Source organism: Schistocerca serialis, chromosome 3, assembly GCF_023864345.2.
Source record: "Schistocerca serialis cubense isolate TAMUIC-IGC-003099 chromosome 3, iqSchSeri2.2, whole genome shotgun sequence".
Taxonomy (NCBI): Eukaryota; Metazoa; Arthropoda; class Insecta; order Orthoptera; family Acrididae; genus Schistocerca; species Schistocerca serialis.
In genome coordinates, this window is record NC_064640.1 from 80,466,074 (window position 1) to 80,482,188 (window position 16,115).

The following is a 16,115-nucleotide window of genomic DNA, read 5'->3' on the forward strand; positions in this document are numbered from 1 at the left end:
AAGTCGGTGGCAGTGGGTGTCCCTGAGGTGTAAACTCCTTATTGAATGTTCAATGCCTTCCCAGTCTCACGATGACGTCATCCTCCAGTGGAATTGCTGCGGGTGTTTCCACCACCTGGCTGAGCTATGGCATCTGATAAGCTTCACAGCTGGTTTATGCATTGCATTCCAGGAAACCTGGTTCCCAGCAATGCGGACCCCTGCCCTCCTCAGCTATAAGGGATACTACGGGGACCTTCATGACTATAATAGTGTGTGAGGTGGAGTTTGTGTTTATGTCCGGAACTCAGTCTGTAGTGAACATGTGCCCCTTCAAACCCCTCTTGAAGCTGTGGCTGTCAGAATAAGGACGAAGCAGGAAATAACTGTCTGCAATGTAGATCTTCCTCCAGATGGTGTAGTATCCCTGAATGTATTAACTGCACTGATTGATCAACTCCCTAAACCTTTCCTACTTTTGGGAGATTTTAACGCCCATAACCCATTACGGGGTGGCACCGTGCTTACTGTCAGAGGCAAATATGTCGAAACTTTACTATCTCAGTTCAACCTCTGCCTCTTAAATACTGGGGCTCCCACACATTTCAGTGTGGCTCATGGTAGTTAATCGGCTTTTGATTTATCAATTTGTAGCCCAGGACTTCTTCCATCTAGCCACCGTAACACCAATGTGATGGTTGAGCAGGTGACTACAACAGTTGTTTCTGGGGCAGAAAACGCGATCCCTCGCTCTTTAGGGTGCCCCTGGTGTAAGGCAGTTCATTGATAGTCGTCGGAAGTCACTGAAGCAATTAAGGAGTGTCGGTGAGCTCTACAGCGGCATAAGCAGCACCATTCCCTGGAGCACCTCACAGCCTTTAAACGGCTCTGTGCCCGCATTCACCAACTTATCAAATGACGGAAGCAGAAGTGTTGGGAGAGATACGTCTCGACCATTGTGTGCAACACGTCACCTTCCCTAGTCTGGGCACAGATCAAACGTGTTTCGGGTACCAGACCCCAACAGCTGTTCCAGGTGTTACCATAAATGTCGTGTTATCTATCGAGGCAAACAGGATTGCCGAGCACTTTGCTGAGCACTGAGCTGGAGCCTCTGCATCGGAGAATTACCCCCCAGCTTTTCGCACTCTCAAACAGGAGCTGGAAGGGAAAGTCCTCTCGTTCACTACACGCCACAGTGAATCCTATAACACCCCATTTACGGAGTGGGAGCTCCTCAGTGCCCTTGCACATTGCCACGACATGGCTCCTGGGTCAGATGGGATCCACAATCAGATGATTAAACATCTCTCATCTGACTACAAGCAACATCTCATCATCTTCAACCCGATCTGGTGCGATGGCCTCTTTCCATCACAATGGTGGGCGACACCATCATTTCGGTGCTCAGACCCAGTCAAAACCGACTTGATGTGAATAGCTATCAGCTCATCAGCCTTACCAATGTTATTTGTAAGCTGTTAGAATGTATGGTGTGTTGGCAGTTGGGTTGGGTCGGGTCCTGGAGACACGTGACCTACTGGCTCCGTGCCAGGGCGTCTTCCGCCAGGGTCGCTCTGACACTGATAATCTTGTGTTTCTCAAGTCTGCCATCCAAACAGCCTTTTCCAGATCCCAACACCTGGTTGCCGTCTTCTTTGATTTATTAAAAGTGTATGGCACCACATGGCGACCTCATATCCTTGCCACATTATGCAAGTGGGGTCTCCAAAGCCCGCTCCTGATTTTTATCCATAATTTCCTGTCGCTTCATACTTTCCGTGTCCAAGTTGGTGCCCCCCATAGTTCTCCCCATATCCAGGAGAATGGGGTCTTGCAGGGCTCTGTATTGAGTGTGTCTCTATTTTTAGTGGACTTTAATGGTCTAATTGCAGCTGTAGGGCCATCCGTCTCACCCTCTCTGTACGCATTTCATACTGCTTCTCCATTACAGGTGTTGCTTAGCGGCACCTACAGGGAGTCATCCACAAGGCGCATTCATGGGCTGTAGCCAACGGTTTCCAGTTTTCGGCTGCCAAGTTACGTCTTATGCACATCTGTTAGTGTCATACCGTTCATCCAGGACCAGAAATTTACCTTAATGATGATCCACTCACTGTAGTGGAGACATATTGATTCTTAGGACTGGTTTTCAATGCCCAGTTGACTTGGTTTCCTCACCTTCGTCAGCTTAAGCAGAAGTGCTGGCAGTACCTCAGTGCCCTCCACTGCCTGAGCAACACCAATTGGGGTGCAGATCACTCCACATAGCTGCAGCTCTACAGAGCCCTTGTTCAATACTACCTTGACTATGGGAGTCTGGTTTATGGTTTGGTGGCGCCCTCAGCATTGCGTTTACTCAATCCAGTGCACCACTATGGTGTTTGCCTAGCGACAGGAGCTCTTAGGACGAGTCCAGTGACCAGTGTTTTTGTGGAGGCCGGAGTCCCTCCATTACAGGTTAGGCATGCACAACTGCTGACTGCATACATTCATAGTTCTCCTGCACATCCAAATGGCCGTCTGCTTTTCCCACCCACAGCAGTTCATCTCCCACATCAGTGTCCCAGATCAGGGCTTCCAATTGCAGTTTGTGTCCTATCCCTTCTTTCTGAACTGGAGTCCTTGCCTTTACCACCTATACTTGAGGTCCATTCACGTAGACCTCCATGGCGTACACCCAGGCCGCGGCTTTGCCTGGATCTTTCACATGGCCCTAAGGACTCGGCTAACTCCGCAGCTCTCCGCTGCCACTTCCTCTCAATTCTTAACATGCCCCGAGGTCATGAAGTGGTTTACACCAACGGCTCGATGGCTGATGGTCACGTCGGCTTCACATATGCCCATGGAGGACATCTTGCCCTATGGATGCAGTGTTTTCACTGATGAGCTGGTGGCTATATCTTGTGCTCCTGAGCACATCCGTTCATGCCCTGGGGAGTCATTTCTTCTGTTTACTGACCCCTTGAGCAACCTACAAGCTATCGACCAGTGCTACCCTCGTCATCCTTTGGTAGCGATCATCCAGGAGTCCATCTATGCCCTGGAATGGTCTGGTTGTTCAATGATGTTTGTCTGGACCCCAGGTCACATCGGAATCCCAGGCAACAAACTTGCTGACAGGCTGGCCAAACAGGCTACTTGGAAACCGCATATGGGGATCAACTTCTCTGAAACTGACCTACTTTCAGTACTACACCACAAGGTTTTGTGGCTTTGGGAGATGAATTGGCATAACCTCAGCATGCACAACAAACTGCATGCCATTAAGGAGACTACAAATGTGTGGCAGTCCTCCATGAGGGCCTCTTGCAGGGACTCTGTGGTTCTCTGCCGGCTCCGCATTGGCCACACTTGGGTGACACACAACTACCTCCTGTGCTGTGATGACCCACCTCAGTGTTGGTGTGGCGCCCGGCTGGCAGTGGCCCATATCATGGTGAGCTGTCCTTCTTTGGTTGCCCTGCGATGGACTCTTCAATTACCAGACTCATTGGCATTAATTTTAGCTGATGACACCTTATCGGCTAATTTAGTTTTACGTTTTATATGTGATGGTGGGTTTTATCATTCTGTGTAAGTGTTAGCGCCTGTCCTTTGTCCCTCTGTGTTCTCCACTCTAATGCTTTTAGGGTGTTTTTTTTTTTTAATGTGTCGCAGAGTGGCTGGCTTTTACTTTTTATTCTTGTGGTTGGCCAGCCATTGTCATCTGCTCTCTTGTTTTTACCCCTTTTACCTGTTTCTTGCTTCTCTCTGTGGTTTTCTTTTCCTGTTTTGTCCATAGTAATGTTGGTTGTCCTCCTATCGTTCTTCTGATTCTTCATTTCTTCTGTTATTATGCTGTACCTCTCCTTTCTTTTCTTCTTTCCGTTGTGTAATTATTTTACTGGCAACAAGGGACCGATGACCTCGCAGTTTGGTCTCTTTCCCCCCCCCCCCCCCCCCCCCCCTTCCCTCCTCCTCCTGTCCTCTTTTAAACTAATCACATGTGGTAGCTCATCTTCTTTGAGGGGTGTGATGTAATTGTCACAGGATTGGACACAGCCACACGTGTGGTTAAGAATGCGAGTTGGCATTATTGTGGAATGGTGACGAACTGTGGTGCAGTAAATGCTGGCCGCAGAGCGCTTCCATGCACATGGTAGTCATGTTGTGTTGAATTGTCTTGCTGGCCACCTGCACAGGCAGAACTGTTTCCAATGCATGTGGTTTTGATGCAGAATTTGTCTTTTTTGGCTCACAATGGAGTCTTGACATCCAAATTTGTTCATGGTAGGACTTCAGACACAGTTATGACAGGACGGCGTAGTGAGCATGTTATTATAAATGTATTTATAGAAATAAAGTGGAGATGGTTAATATCTCGTAGTCCATGTATTTCTGTACCTCATGGACCCAATATTCACATAATCCTGACAAATACCAAGGGAGGCCCTCAGCCGGGGACATAAACCTCATAACTGCCGTATATTTCAGTTTCATTGTCTTGCAAATTTATCTTGGGTTTTCATAGATACTGTGTCTACTATTCTATTCAGTCTAGTTGGTTATTTTTGTAGGAATGACATTATATAACACCATAAGTTGCTGTTTAAATTATTCTGTAATATGTGACCAGTTTGTCAAGGAATTGTTATTCAGCACCTGTTGTAAAAATTTCATGACTACAGAAAAATTTCAGGTGAAAAGAACGTTTCAAAATTATAAAAAGATATAAGCAACACTTACAGTTTGTGTCAATAGCAAGAATTACAATATACATAAAAAAGAACACCATGTCAAAAACCACAAAGTAAAAATTGGCTTCTCTCTAACTAATGAACTACAACAAAAACTAATACATAGCATAAGGTATAATAATGATCCATATTCAGACTCTGAAATGTACAGAATAACATGCCAGGAGTGCTCCATGTTCTACCCAGGACAAACAGGTGAAAATTTCAACACCTAGTTTACAGAGCACATTAAAGACTAAACGCATCAGCAATAGCACCACCACATGCAGACAGTACAAGAAACCTATTTGGAAGAGTGGAGCAAAATGACAAAGTTGCCCACTGACTAAATAAAGGTCATAAAATGGATGTTACTGGAACAACAGGAGATATGTTCACATTACAGAAAATATGAAAAGCTGAAAACTTAATCAGTAGATTTCTTCAGCTGCTTTGACAGTATACCTAAATAAAAATAAGGACACACAGAAATATTTACCATTGTAAATATATATATATATATATATATATATATATATATATATATATATATATATAAGCAGGTAATGATTCACATTATTGAGAGGTAATGATCCACATTACTAAGATAAACACCCTCTCTATGAAAGTATACATACTCTGTGGATGACCTGTAATGGAAGGGAAAATCCTCTTGTTTTCTACACGCCACAGTGAACCCTATAACGCCCCATTTACAGAGTGGGAACTCCTCAACACCCTTGCAAATTGCCCCGGCCCAACTCCTGCGCCGGATTGGATCCACAGTCAGATGATTAAACATCTCTCATCTGACTACAAGTGACATCTTCTCATCGTCTTCAACCGGATCTGGTGCAGTGGCGTCTTTCCATCACAAAGGCGGGAGAGCACTATCATTCCAGTGCTCTAACCCAGTCAAAACCCACTTGATGTCGATAGGTACCAGCCCATCAGCCTCACGAACTTTCTTCGTAAGCTGCTGGAACGTATGGTGTGTCGGCAGTTGGCTTGGCTCCTGGAGTCACATGGCCTACTGGCTCCATGTCAGGCTGGCTTCCGCCAGTGTTGCTCTACCACTGATAATCTTGAGCTCCTCCAGTCTGCCATCTGAACAGCCTTTTCCAGATGCTAACATCTGATTGCCTACCTTTTTTACCTATGTAAAGCATATGACACAATGTGGCAACTTCATATCCTTGCCACATTGTATGAGTCGGGTCTCTCAGGCCCGCTCTCAGTTTTTATCCAAAACTTCCTGTCGCTCCATACTTTCCGTGTCCAAGTTGGTTACCCAGCAGTATGGTCCCTCCCCCCTCTTTAAACCAACCAGCCACAAAGGACATGGCCATGCAGACTTGCAACCTCAAATTCAGCACCGTGATTGTGAAATCACCCAGTGTCATGGTAGCTTCTCTGTGTCCTTCTCCTCCAGCTGTGCAACAAGCTAGCAAATTTCTGGCACATTGTTGGCTGGAGGGATGTAAAAGGCCTTCATGAGAGTATTCTTTCTGTCAATTCTGACCTGCTACATGTGTAGCAGATGATTTTGCAATCAATAGTGTTAGATCCAGCAACGAGGAATTACAGCTGCTCTTGAAATGGCAGTGTCCACTTGTTTTCTGTGCCCAGGAAACAAAATTTCATGCTCACGACCACGTTGACCTCTCGCATTTCTTTCTGGTCTACTTTGATCTTCTCCGTGAGGACGGCATTCCATCCCATGAGGGAGTCATGGTGTGCTCATCTGGGATGATGATCATAATCAAACCATCTCACTGAACACCCGGCTGCAAACTGTTGCAGTCAGCATTTTCCTTCCTCACTTCAGCTTTTATCTTTATCCTGTCTACATCCCTCCATCACCCGGTGTCACCAGGACAGACTTTCTTAAGCTTACTGGGAAACTCCCTCACCCATTTTTGCTGCTTGGAAAGTTTAATGTGCACTGTCCCCTTTGGGGCTCTCTCAGAATCTCTTGGGTGACCTCAATCAGCTCAACCTCATTTGCATTAATGCTGGAGCACCCACATTACTTTCAGACTCCACACACACCTATTACCATTTGGATCTCTCGTTCTGCACTGCCCAGTTTGCCCATCATCTCAAGTGACCTTTTCTCTCTGACATGCACTTGAGCAACCATTTCCCAAGTGCTGTTCGTTTGCTGACTCCCATCACTCCAACGTGCAAGCCCAATTGGCAGCTATCTAAGGCCAACTGGAGACTTTGCTCCTCTTTGGTGAACTTTGATGATCATTTTGCCAGTTGTGAAGCCAAGGTAGAATACCTTACAAACATTACCGTTACTCGCAGAACGTTCCCTTCTTTGCACTTCACCTTTACCACACCATGTTCCTGTCTTGTGGTACTGTGACGCAATTCATGCATGGAGACATGCTCCCAGCATTTTTAATCGTCATTTTACAATGGTGAACTGTGTTCATTATAAACAGTTGCATTTCCAGTGTCATCGCATTCTTTAGGATAGCAAAAAAGCTAGTTGGAGTTCATTTACTAGTTCGTTTAACAGTTCCACTCCCTCTTTGGCCATGTGGGCCAAACACTGATGGCTCTCTGGACCAAGGTTCATTCCCCAATTTCTGGCCTGACCATAGTGGATGATGTCATTTTGAACCCTATTGCTATCTCCAACACCTTGGACTGCTATTTTGCAGAGATTTTGAGCTACACCCACTGTCACCATGCCTTCCTCCATCAGAAGTGAGTGGAGGAGTCTAAGGTGATACCCATCCTCTCAGAATCATGAATGCTACAATACTGCCTTTACTATGTGAGAGCTAGATCATGCTCTTACATCATCCCAATCTTTTGCCCCAGGGCCGGACAATGTTTCCACTCGGATGTTGCAGTGCCTTGCTCTTGCAGGCAAGCAATTTCTCCTTTCTACATACAGTCACATCTGGGTGCATGATGTGTTTTCCACATGCTGGCTTGAAGCCATTGTCACACCAGTATCTAATCCTGGTAAGGACTAACACTTTCCTTCTATTTACCACTCCATTTCTCTCACCAGCTGCTTATGCAGGGTAATTGAATGTATGATTCATGCCTGGCTGGTATTGGGCTCGAGTCTTGCAATCTACTAACCATTGCACAATGCGGATTTAGACATGCCATTCTACAGTTGACCATCTCATCACTTTGTCAACCCATGTCAGGAACAATTTTCCGCGCCTGCTACAGGACTGGTATCCTCCATACTCTGTACACATGGGGCTTCCATGGCTGCCTGCTCTATCTCCTTCAGGAATTTTTAAAAGACACAGTTTTCAAGGTAAGTGTGGGTCCCACCTTGTGAGATGCCTTTATCCGGGAAAATAGTGCCTCAGGGCTCTGTCCTGAGCATCGTCTGCTTTGCTATAGCCATTAACCCTATAATAGTCTGTCTCCCATCGGGTATCTCCGGCTCCCTTTTTGTTGACAATTTTGTGATCTATTGCAGTTCTCCACGAAGTTGTCCCCTGGAGTGGCATCTACAGTGATGATGTTTCGATTGTCTTTACTCATGGAGCATTGACAATGGCTTTCACTTTTCTACTGACAAAACCATTTATAAGAATTTCTGGTAGTGCAATGGGTTTCTTCCACCATCTTTACATCTTGGGCCTGTTGCTCTTTCACTCGCTGAAACTATGAAATTCCTGGGGCTCATGCTGAATAGGAAACTTTCTTGGTCCTCCCACATGTCTTACCTGGCCGCCTGCTGTACAAAGTCCCTCAATGGCCTACATGTCCTCAGCCGTACTTCCAGGGGAGCAGATTAGACCACATACCTCCCTCCTCCATTTGTACCGGTCCTTATCCATTTGAAACTAGACTATGAGTGTTTTGTTTATGCATCTGCATGTCCATCCCTCGTATGTTATCGCAATACTTTCCACCATCGTGGCATCTGTTTTGCCACTGGTGCCTTTTACACTAGCCCAGTTGAGAGTCTGTATGTAGAAGCTGCTGAAATACCGCTGTCGGACTGCTGTGATTTTCTCCTCAACAGATATGCATGCCATTTGTTTTCTGTGCCTGGACTCCCATTCCTCTTCTCTGCTACCTCCTGGAGTTCACTTTCAGGTACTGCTCTGGCAGCTTAACTTCACACTACCTGCCACTTTCCCAATGGGTGTGAACCCTTTACCACCTTGGCTTCATGCAGTGGTCCATGTTCACCTTGGACTTCAGTCCCTTTGTAAGGACACTAGTCCAGATTTAGTCTATCGCGCTGTAAGTTTCTCAACCTTCACACAGAACTTAGCAATAATACATTTGTATACATTGATGGCTCTCGGACTGACCGTGGTGTCGGGAGTGCCTTCGTTATTGGCACAGACCTTTGGCATCGGCTTCTGGAATGCTGCTCAGTATTTATGGCATAGCTCTTCACCCTGTATGAGGCCACGCAGTGCATATGGCAACACAAGCTTTTAAGTTATGTCATCTGCTTCGATTCTCTCAGTGCTCTTCAGAGCCTCTGTGTAGCTTGCACTTGCTCACTCTTGAGGGAGCCACTGTTATGTTTGTGTGGTTCCTGTTCATGTTGACTAATGGGAAATGAAGCTGCTATCGCTGCTGCTGAGGGTGCAGTCCTCTTACCTTGGCCCGCTAGTTCTTCCATTTCTTCCCATGGTCTCAGTTTTGCTGTCTGTTATCAGGTGATGTCACTTTGGTGTATTGGGCACTGTTGTTTCAGTCATCGCCTTTTGTTAAATGGTGATCCACCACCACTTTGTGCTCATTGTGCTCAACCTGTGACATTTCATCATTACCTCAATGAATGCCCTTGTTTTTTTTTTTAAAAAAAACCACTTACGTTGTAATGTATGTTTGCTGTCTGAGTTATCGGCTGTTTTAGCGAACAACATGTGGGCTGTAGACTGCATTTTATTTTTGTCTGTTGTAGCAATATAGTGAAGATCATTTAATCTTGAGCTCGCGACCTCCCGTGTGTCTACAGCATATTTTGTGGGTCTTTCTCCAAGAGGAAATCCTTGTTTTTAGCTGTCATTCCTTCCATTGATTGGGCTTAATGTGTACTCACTTTTAATTCCTTTTTTGTCTTCATGTTCTAATGTGGGCGGTGTGACCTTAGTTGTTTTTGTGTTCCAAAACAAAACAAAACAAACCTCTCCCATCCATATTCTTGGTTTCCTGAATGCACTGTATCACAGCTTCATCCAAAAAGAGGATGTAACAGCTTTGGATGCAGCTAATGATACATACTGTGCTGTTAAAAACAAATTTGTTTGACAGTTGCTTTCCTGTGTTACTTGGCAGTACATATTTGAAGCTTATTTTTGGTTGTATCAAGTTGGAATTATGATTATAAAGAAGTGCGTTTTGTGTTAAGTGAGAGGAATATATACTGCTTGGTAATAGCTTCTACAGCCATTTTATATTGCCTACCTTGGGTCACATTTGCAGATTTCCTGTTTCTGATTATGTATAATGAAAATAGATCTACAGATTAATTAGTAAATTAAATTGCCATTGCCATATATTAATAATGATTTTGTAGTACCTTCAGGAACAATTATAATACAATCAGCTGTATTGTTCCAGGATGAAGAGTCAACAGATAATGCTGATGAGAGCTGTTCATCCTCTGAAGAAGAATTGAAACCTATCAGTTCCTTTATCAATAACAGAAGGAAGATGTTGAAAGTAGCATTCTCTGCAGTCAGTGAAGATAAATTAAAAGCAATAGTTCCTCCTTTTCTCAAGGTATGTCTCATTGCTCTGTTATCTATCATCTCCATGAAAAAATAAAATTTTCTACATAAAGAAGTGTGTTGAGTCTTTGATTAGCATTTATATTGTATGTAAAAGGTTTGCAGTTCTGGTATGAAATTGTCTTAAGTAGGTAAAGTAGAAAATAGTGTCTGTGCAAGAATAATTTGAGCGCTTAAAATCAGTAGAGCATATCATTATTATGTTATTCTAGAATGTGTTTTGCAGAACCAGCGTAATGAGGAATTAGATTGCTAACATGGCATGGAAACACACTTTCAAAAAGATTAAGGAGTTGCTGATGTTGCAGTGAAAAGTAGCAACATTGAGTGTTGTTATGAAGAAGAAGAAATGGAACAGTCTTTTTTATGAGCAAAACAGTGATTTAATTATGCTCATGAGAAGTGAAAAGTAATTAACAACAGAAATACCCCAGCTCAATTGGCTAAATCTCAATAAAAAGATTTTACAGGAATGTCCAATGTACGACCCCTCAGTCATTTATCTATAAAACTCCAAATTTGTATACAATAAATATTCAAAAGTTAATGAATGTAAAGAGTACAAAAGCCCAAATCGCTGAAGAAACTGCAATGTGTAAAATACCATTTCTTACCAGCAAGGCCATTAGAGGTATTATTTGATAGAAAGTTAAACATTTACTTGAAACAATATGTTGACACATGCAATACTCACATACCCAGAAGCTGCTGTGTTGTTGTATGTTCCTCCCTTATTCGTCATCAGAGTGCAAATGTAGAGTTTAAATGAAGTGTTAAAACACAACAGTGTGAAACAGTATGCATAGTAGACGAGGGTATCATGGACATGCTACATCATTTTCAGTGTATCTGAACTGCAATACTTAAATACTAAAGTTCACTGCAGTCACATCAGTAACACTCCACATTTACACTTCAGTGACGAATAAGTGAAGAACATACAACACAGATTTATTTTTAATTTTTTTTAAATAAGGAAATAGGACTCCACAAATACTTCATGTGTCAACGTACACTGTTTCAAGCAAATACTTATCATTATACCAATAATACCTCATTTATGATTTTTGTGGTCCTGCTGATCATAATTGTTTGTTACACACGTTTGTTTCTCTGTGACTCATGTTTCTTTATTCTGTAAATTCATTAACCTCAGATTGTAAAATTTTACAGGTAAATGATATTTTAAAATAATTATTTGGTTTTAGTTGTTTGAGCTAGGGCACTTGCCTTGTAAGATGAACAACGGATTTACAGGTTTGTGCTCAATCATCAGTGGACAATGTATTGACAGACAGCAAATGTAGGTCATAAATACATAGGTTACAATGAACCCATCATAGTGTGTGTATAATGAGTATGTTGGAATTGGAAACTAAAAAATAAAAGTTGTATCACCTGGGAAATCTCAATAACAGAATTGTATGACAGAGATGAACATTTAGACTTGCAGTAAATGTTTTAAAAATATATGGTTGTTGATTCTGCTGCTAGATTATGTTATGTCGGTCCATGATATTTCTTTGAAGCAACTGTGAGATATCTTTAAGTTGTTGCTGCTCATTACTGCTGGTGTCCACATTGTGGTGATCTTATGAAGGCCTTGTCCAGAAGTTACGTGTGTGTGACAGACTACTGTCCTAACAGGTGACAGTAGCATGCCCAAAGCTTCCTATTGAGAAAAGAGATGTGGCCTTCCACCCATGTGTGATATTTTAGGCATTGCTGCCAGGCTTCACTGTAGATAGGAGCTGAACCAAAAATTGGTAGCTATTTGAGTCCTCCACTCTGATGTGCTATTCTCATTTTCCTCATTGGGCTCTAGTGGCAACAGGTGCAGGGTTCCAGGCTGTACCTAGCTGGAATCCCAAATGTGTAATGATAGGGTTACCATGTGTGAGAATATTAATCGTATCCTACAAAAACGTGTCTCAGAATTATGAAACTGAGGATATCCATATGTATTATAAAAATGTGTGTGTGTGTGTGTGTGTGTGTGTGTGTGTGTGTGTGTGTTCTCCGCTTCTATCTCCTCCTAAACCGCTGGACCGATTTCAACCAAACTTGGTACATTTATCCCTTACTGCCAGGGGACAACTGTTGTGGGGGTAAGAACCACCTACCTATGATATTTCAGGAGATATTACGCCATAAACAATGAGATTCATGAAAAGATTTATTACTTCTGTGCCACCAATTCTATTTGCAACATATTTTGGTGACACTATCCATATATGCCACTGAATGTACCTACACAAACATATCACTGCAAGACATACAGTTCAAGAGATACCGCACTGAGATGACTGAAAAAATGCCACATCAAGCATGAAGTTTTAACACGTACTCCTACAGTTGAGGCAACCTGAGGAAATCTGACACCTGGCAGTGCTTTTGACAGCTTTCAAATGTGAGCTGCAAATGGCTGTGGGTGAAAATGATAGCAGTCTATAGAGCTGTGAAGAGGCATTATATAGAGCGGTTTATAAAATTGCATTGCAGGCACATGAAGCACTTGAGACCACCATACAGAAACTTTCAGAGATTGTGTGTCTTGATTTGGATGCTGTACTTATACATTTTGACAACTGTCACTTATGTCAACTCCCAGTTTGAAGATGAACTCACCTAGTTGGAAACCTGAGAAGTTGATATGTGTCAACTTGCAAAGAAAGTAAAAAGATCATTTGAGGATGTAATTTTTGTCTTTTCATAGAGAACAATGTATTCTGTGTTAAGACACTGTTATGCTGCTCCAGATTTATCCAGTTAGCCCACACGTGCATGACTGTAGTATTTGTTGCAAAAGACCTGCACTGTGTGACACATTTTAGTTACATATGACATTCTGCATTGACACAAAATTTCTTATGCTCCTAATTTCTGGAATCCCTAGCAATTTCCTCACTTTTGCAGGTGGTTGAAAGACACTAATGTTTTGTATGTCGAAGATTCTTCCTATTCTTAAATTATGACAGAACATGGCAAGAAGGCAGTGATAGTGAGGGACTCGGTTTCCCTGGACTGAACTCAATTGTTAATGCGTTCCTCTGAACAGCCCCTGATTGAGGGTGTGGAATATGCCAGGTGTCAGATAGTGACAACTTGTCTTGCAAATATAAGTAAGTGTGAGGTGGCTTGCAGTACATTCCATGCCCCAGCTTTCTGGGGTCTTTCCCTACTTCCTAAACGTCCATTTCCTATCTTTTTTTCACCACAATTGTAAAATGAATATTTGGATAAGGATAAAAGAAACTCTGAAGAAACATTGGTACTGTTTCTGCTACACAAGCGCACAGTGCAAATGTGTTGTGTTTTTAAGACTGCTGACTGTAGTGCTTTCTCTTAATAGTCCTCTTCAAAATAATTTGTGACTATGGGAGGCACCTTGCTCAGTCCTGTATCGCTGTCTACTTGCTCGAGGTCCCAGTCCTTGGAAAAGGACTATTGTAAATTATTTAAATACACAAAGTCATGATCGTAATTAATTTGGTTGTTTTTATTTTTAGATGACCATCTTCAGTGTTCTAAAAATATTATCTTCAGATCTTACATTCTGTGAAAAGAAATAAAACATAATCAAAATGGACGCTAAAATAAAATAATGTAGTAAAAAAGGGCTGCTTACATAACATTGATGACTGTAGGAACAGTAGGTGTGGAGCAGGCCCATAGAGAACACTGCTAAATACAGCTTGGCAGGGGGTAGCTAAATAGTGGAAGCCCCGCCCATTGTCTCTGAAATAACATCATTGGTAGCCGATGGCCATTAGACTTGATCACATTGTGCGATGAACATGTACAGGGTGGAGCAAATAAGTGACGTGGATGAGTGGATACAATTGGACATGAATGTGCATATGTGCATATAACCACACCCTGTGACTACAGTTACTTCCAACAGGATGGAGCACCTGCCCATACAGCTGGCCAAACCTGGGAGCACATTTGCACACCTTTACACCTGACAGAGTTGTTAGTAGAGGTCTGTCTGGTCATGGCCACAGCTGGCCACCTGATCTGCCAGTGTGTGATTAATTTGTTGGGGGAGCCCTCAAGTGTAAGTTGTATCACAACAACCCTCATGGTCGTCAAGAACTACAGCAGAATATTTCAGATGAGATTGAACAATTCTAGCAGTCCAGCTTTGATCCACTTTAGCAGCTTACTGACCAGATCTCAAAAGTGCAAAGAGATGAATGGTGGTCACTTTCAACATCTGCTATAGTCAGGTTAGTACTGTATTTCTGTTCCTTTGCTGTGTTTCTTTGTTTACTGGAACTCCGTTCTCTGTGCCACTTTTATTTGCCCCACACCTATTAGGGGTGTAGTTAAGAGTGTTTCAGTCCTTAAGAAAACAGCAGCAGATATTTTCAAGTTATAAAGAATAACACACATTATGAAAAGCAACAAAATAGAAAAACAGTCACTACCCAGTGATCAGGGCTCATTTAAATGAGCAGGGCCTTCTGGTAAAGTAAATGTTGCAAAAACAGTTGGTAGGATGCTAACTTGGTAACCAAGGAGACGATATATGTTCCAGCATTAGTAAAACAGGTTATGATTTCCCACTGGCAAGAAGAATGCCAGCTAGTAACCATGGAAACAACGTGGGATTAATAAGTACCGTCATGTGCTAACAGATGTATGTAACAATCTGCAGCTAGTGTAATACATTTGTGTAATGCATATTTTACATAAATTAGCTACTTGCTATGCCATTATGTTTGCCAAAATACGATTGTTCTTTGTTTAGATGGCCTAGTCACTGCTTACAAGGAAAACTGACACCTAAAGCATGGATTAAAAGATGTACAGCCACTTTGCACCAGTGTAAGATACATGTAGTTGCCATACATTTTATACAGGGTGTTACGAAAAGGTACGGCCAAACTTTCAGGAAACATTCCTCACACACAAATAAAGAAAATATGTTATGTGGACATGTGTCCGGAAACACTTAATTTCCATGATAGCGCTCATTTTAGTTTCGTCAATATGTACTGTACTTCCTCGGTTCACCGCCAGTTGGCCCAATTGAAGGAAGGTAATGTTGACTTCGGTGCTTGTGTTGACATGCGACTCATTGCTCTACAGTACTAGCATCAAGCACATCAGTATGTAGCATCAACAGGTTAGTGTTCATCATGAACGTGGTTTTGCAGTCAGTGAAATGTTTACAAATGCGGAGTTGGCAGATGCCCATTTGATGTATGGATTAGCACGGGCAATAGCTGTGACGCGGTATGTTTGTATCGCGACAGATTTCCAGAACGAAGGTGTCCCGACAGGGAGACGTTCGAAGCAATTGATCGGCGTCTTAGGGAGCACAGAACATTCCAGCCTATGACTCGCGACTGGGGAAGACCTAGAACGACAAGGACACCTGCAATGGATGAGGCAATTCTTCGTGCTATTGACGATAACCCTAATGTGAGCGTCAGAGAAGTTGCTGCTGTACAAGGTAATGTTGACCACGTCACTGTATGGAGAGTGCTACGGGAGAACCAGTTGTTTCCGTACCATGTACAGCGTGTGCAGGCACTATCAGCAGCTGATTGGCCTCCACGGGTACACTTCTGCGAATGGTTCATCCAACAATGTGTCAATCCTCATTTCAGTGCAAATGTTCTCTTTGCGGATGAGGCTTCATTCCAACGTGATCAAATTGTAA

The 16,115-nt window shown here is 42.9% G+C and overlaps 1 protein-coding gene across 2 annotated transcripts in view; it reads left to right on the top strand.

Moving 5' to 3' along the window:
- LOC126469741 (caspase activity and apoptosis inhibitor 1-like) overlaps positions 1-16,115 on the top strand; it is a 212,904-nt gene that overhangs the window by 85,444 nt on the left and 111,345 nt on the right. For both annotated transcript variants that reach the window (XM_050096951.1, XM_050096950.1), the window contains one exon: positions 10,272-10,433. In XM_050096951.1, the coding sequence (XP_049952908.1) occupies positions 10,272-10,433 (162 nt within the window). The remainder of the gene's footprint in view (positions 1-10,271; positions 10,434-16,115) is intronic.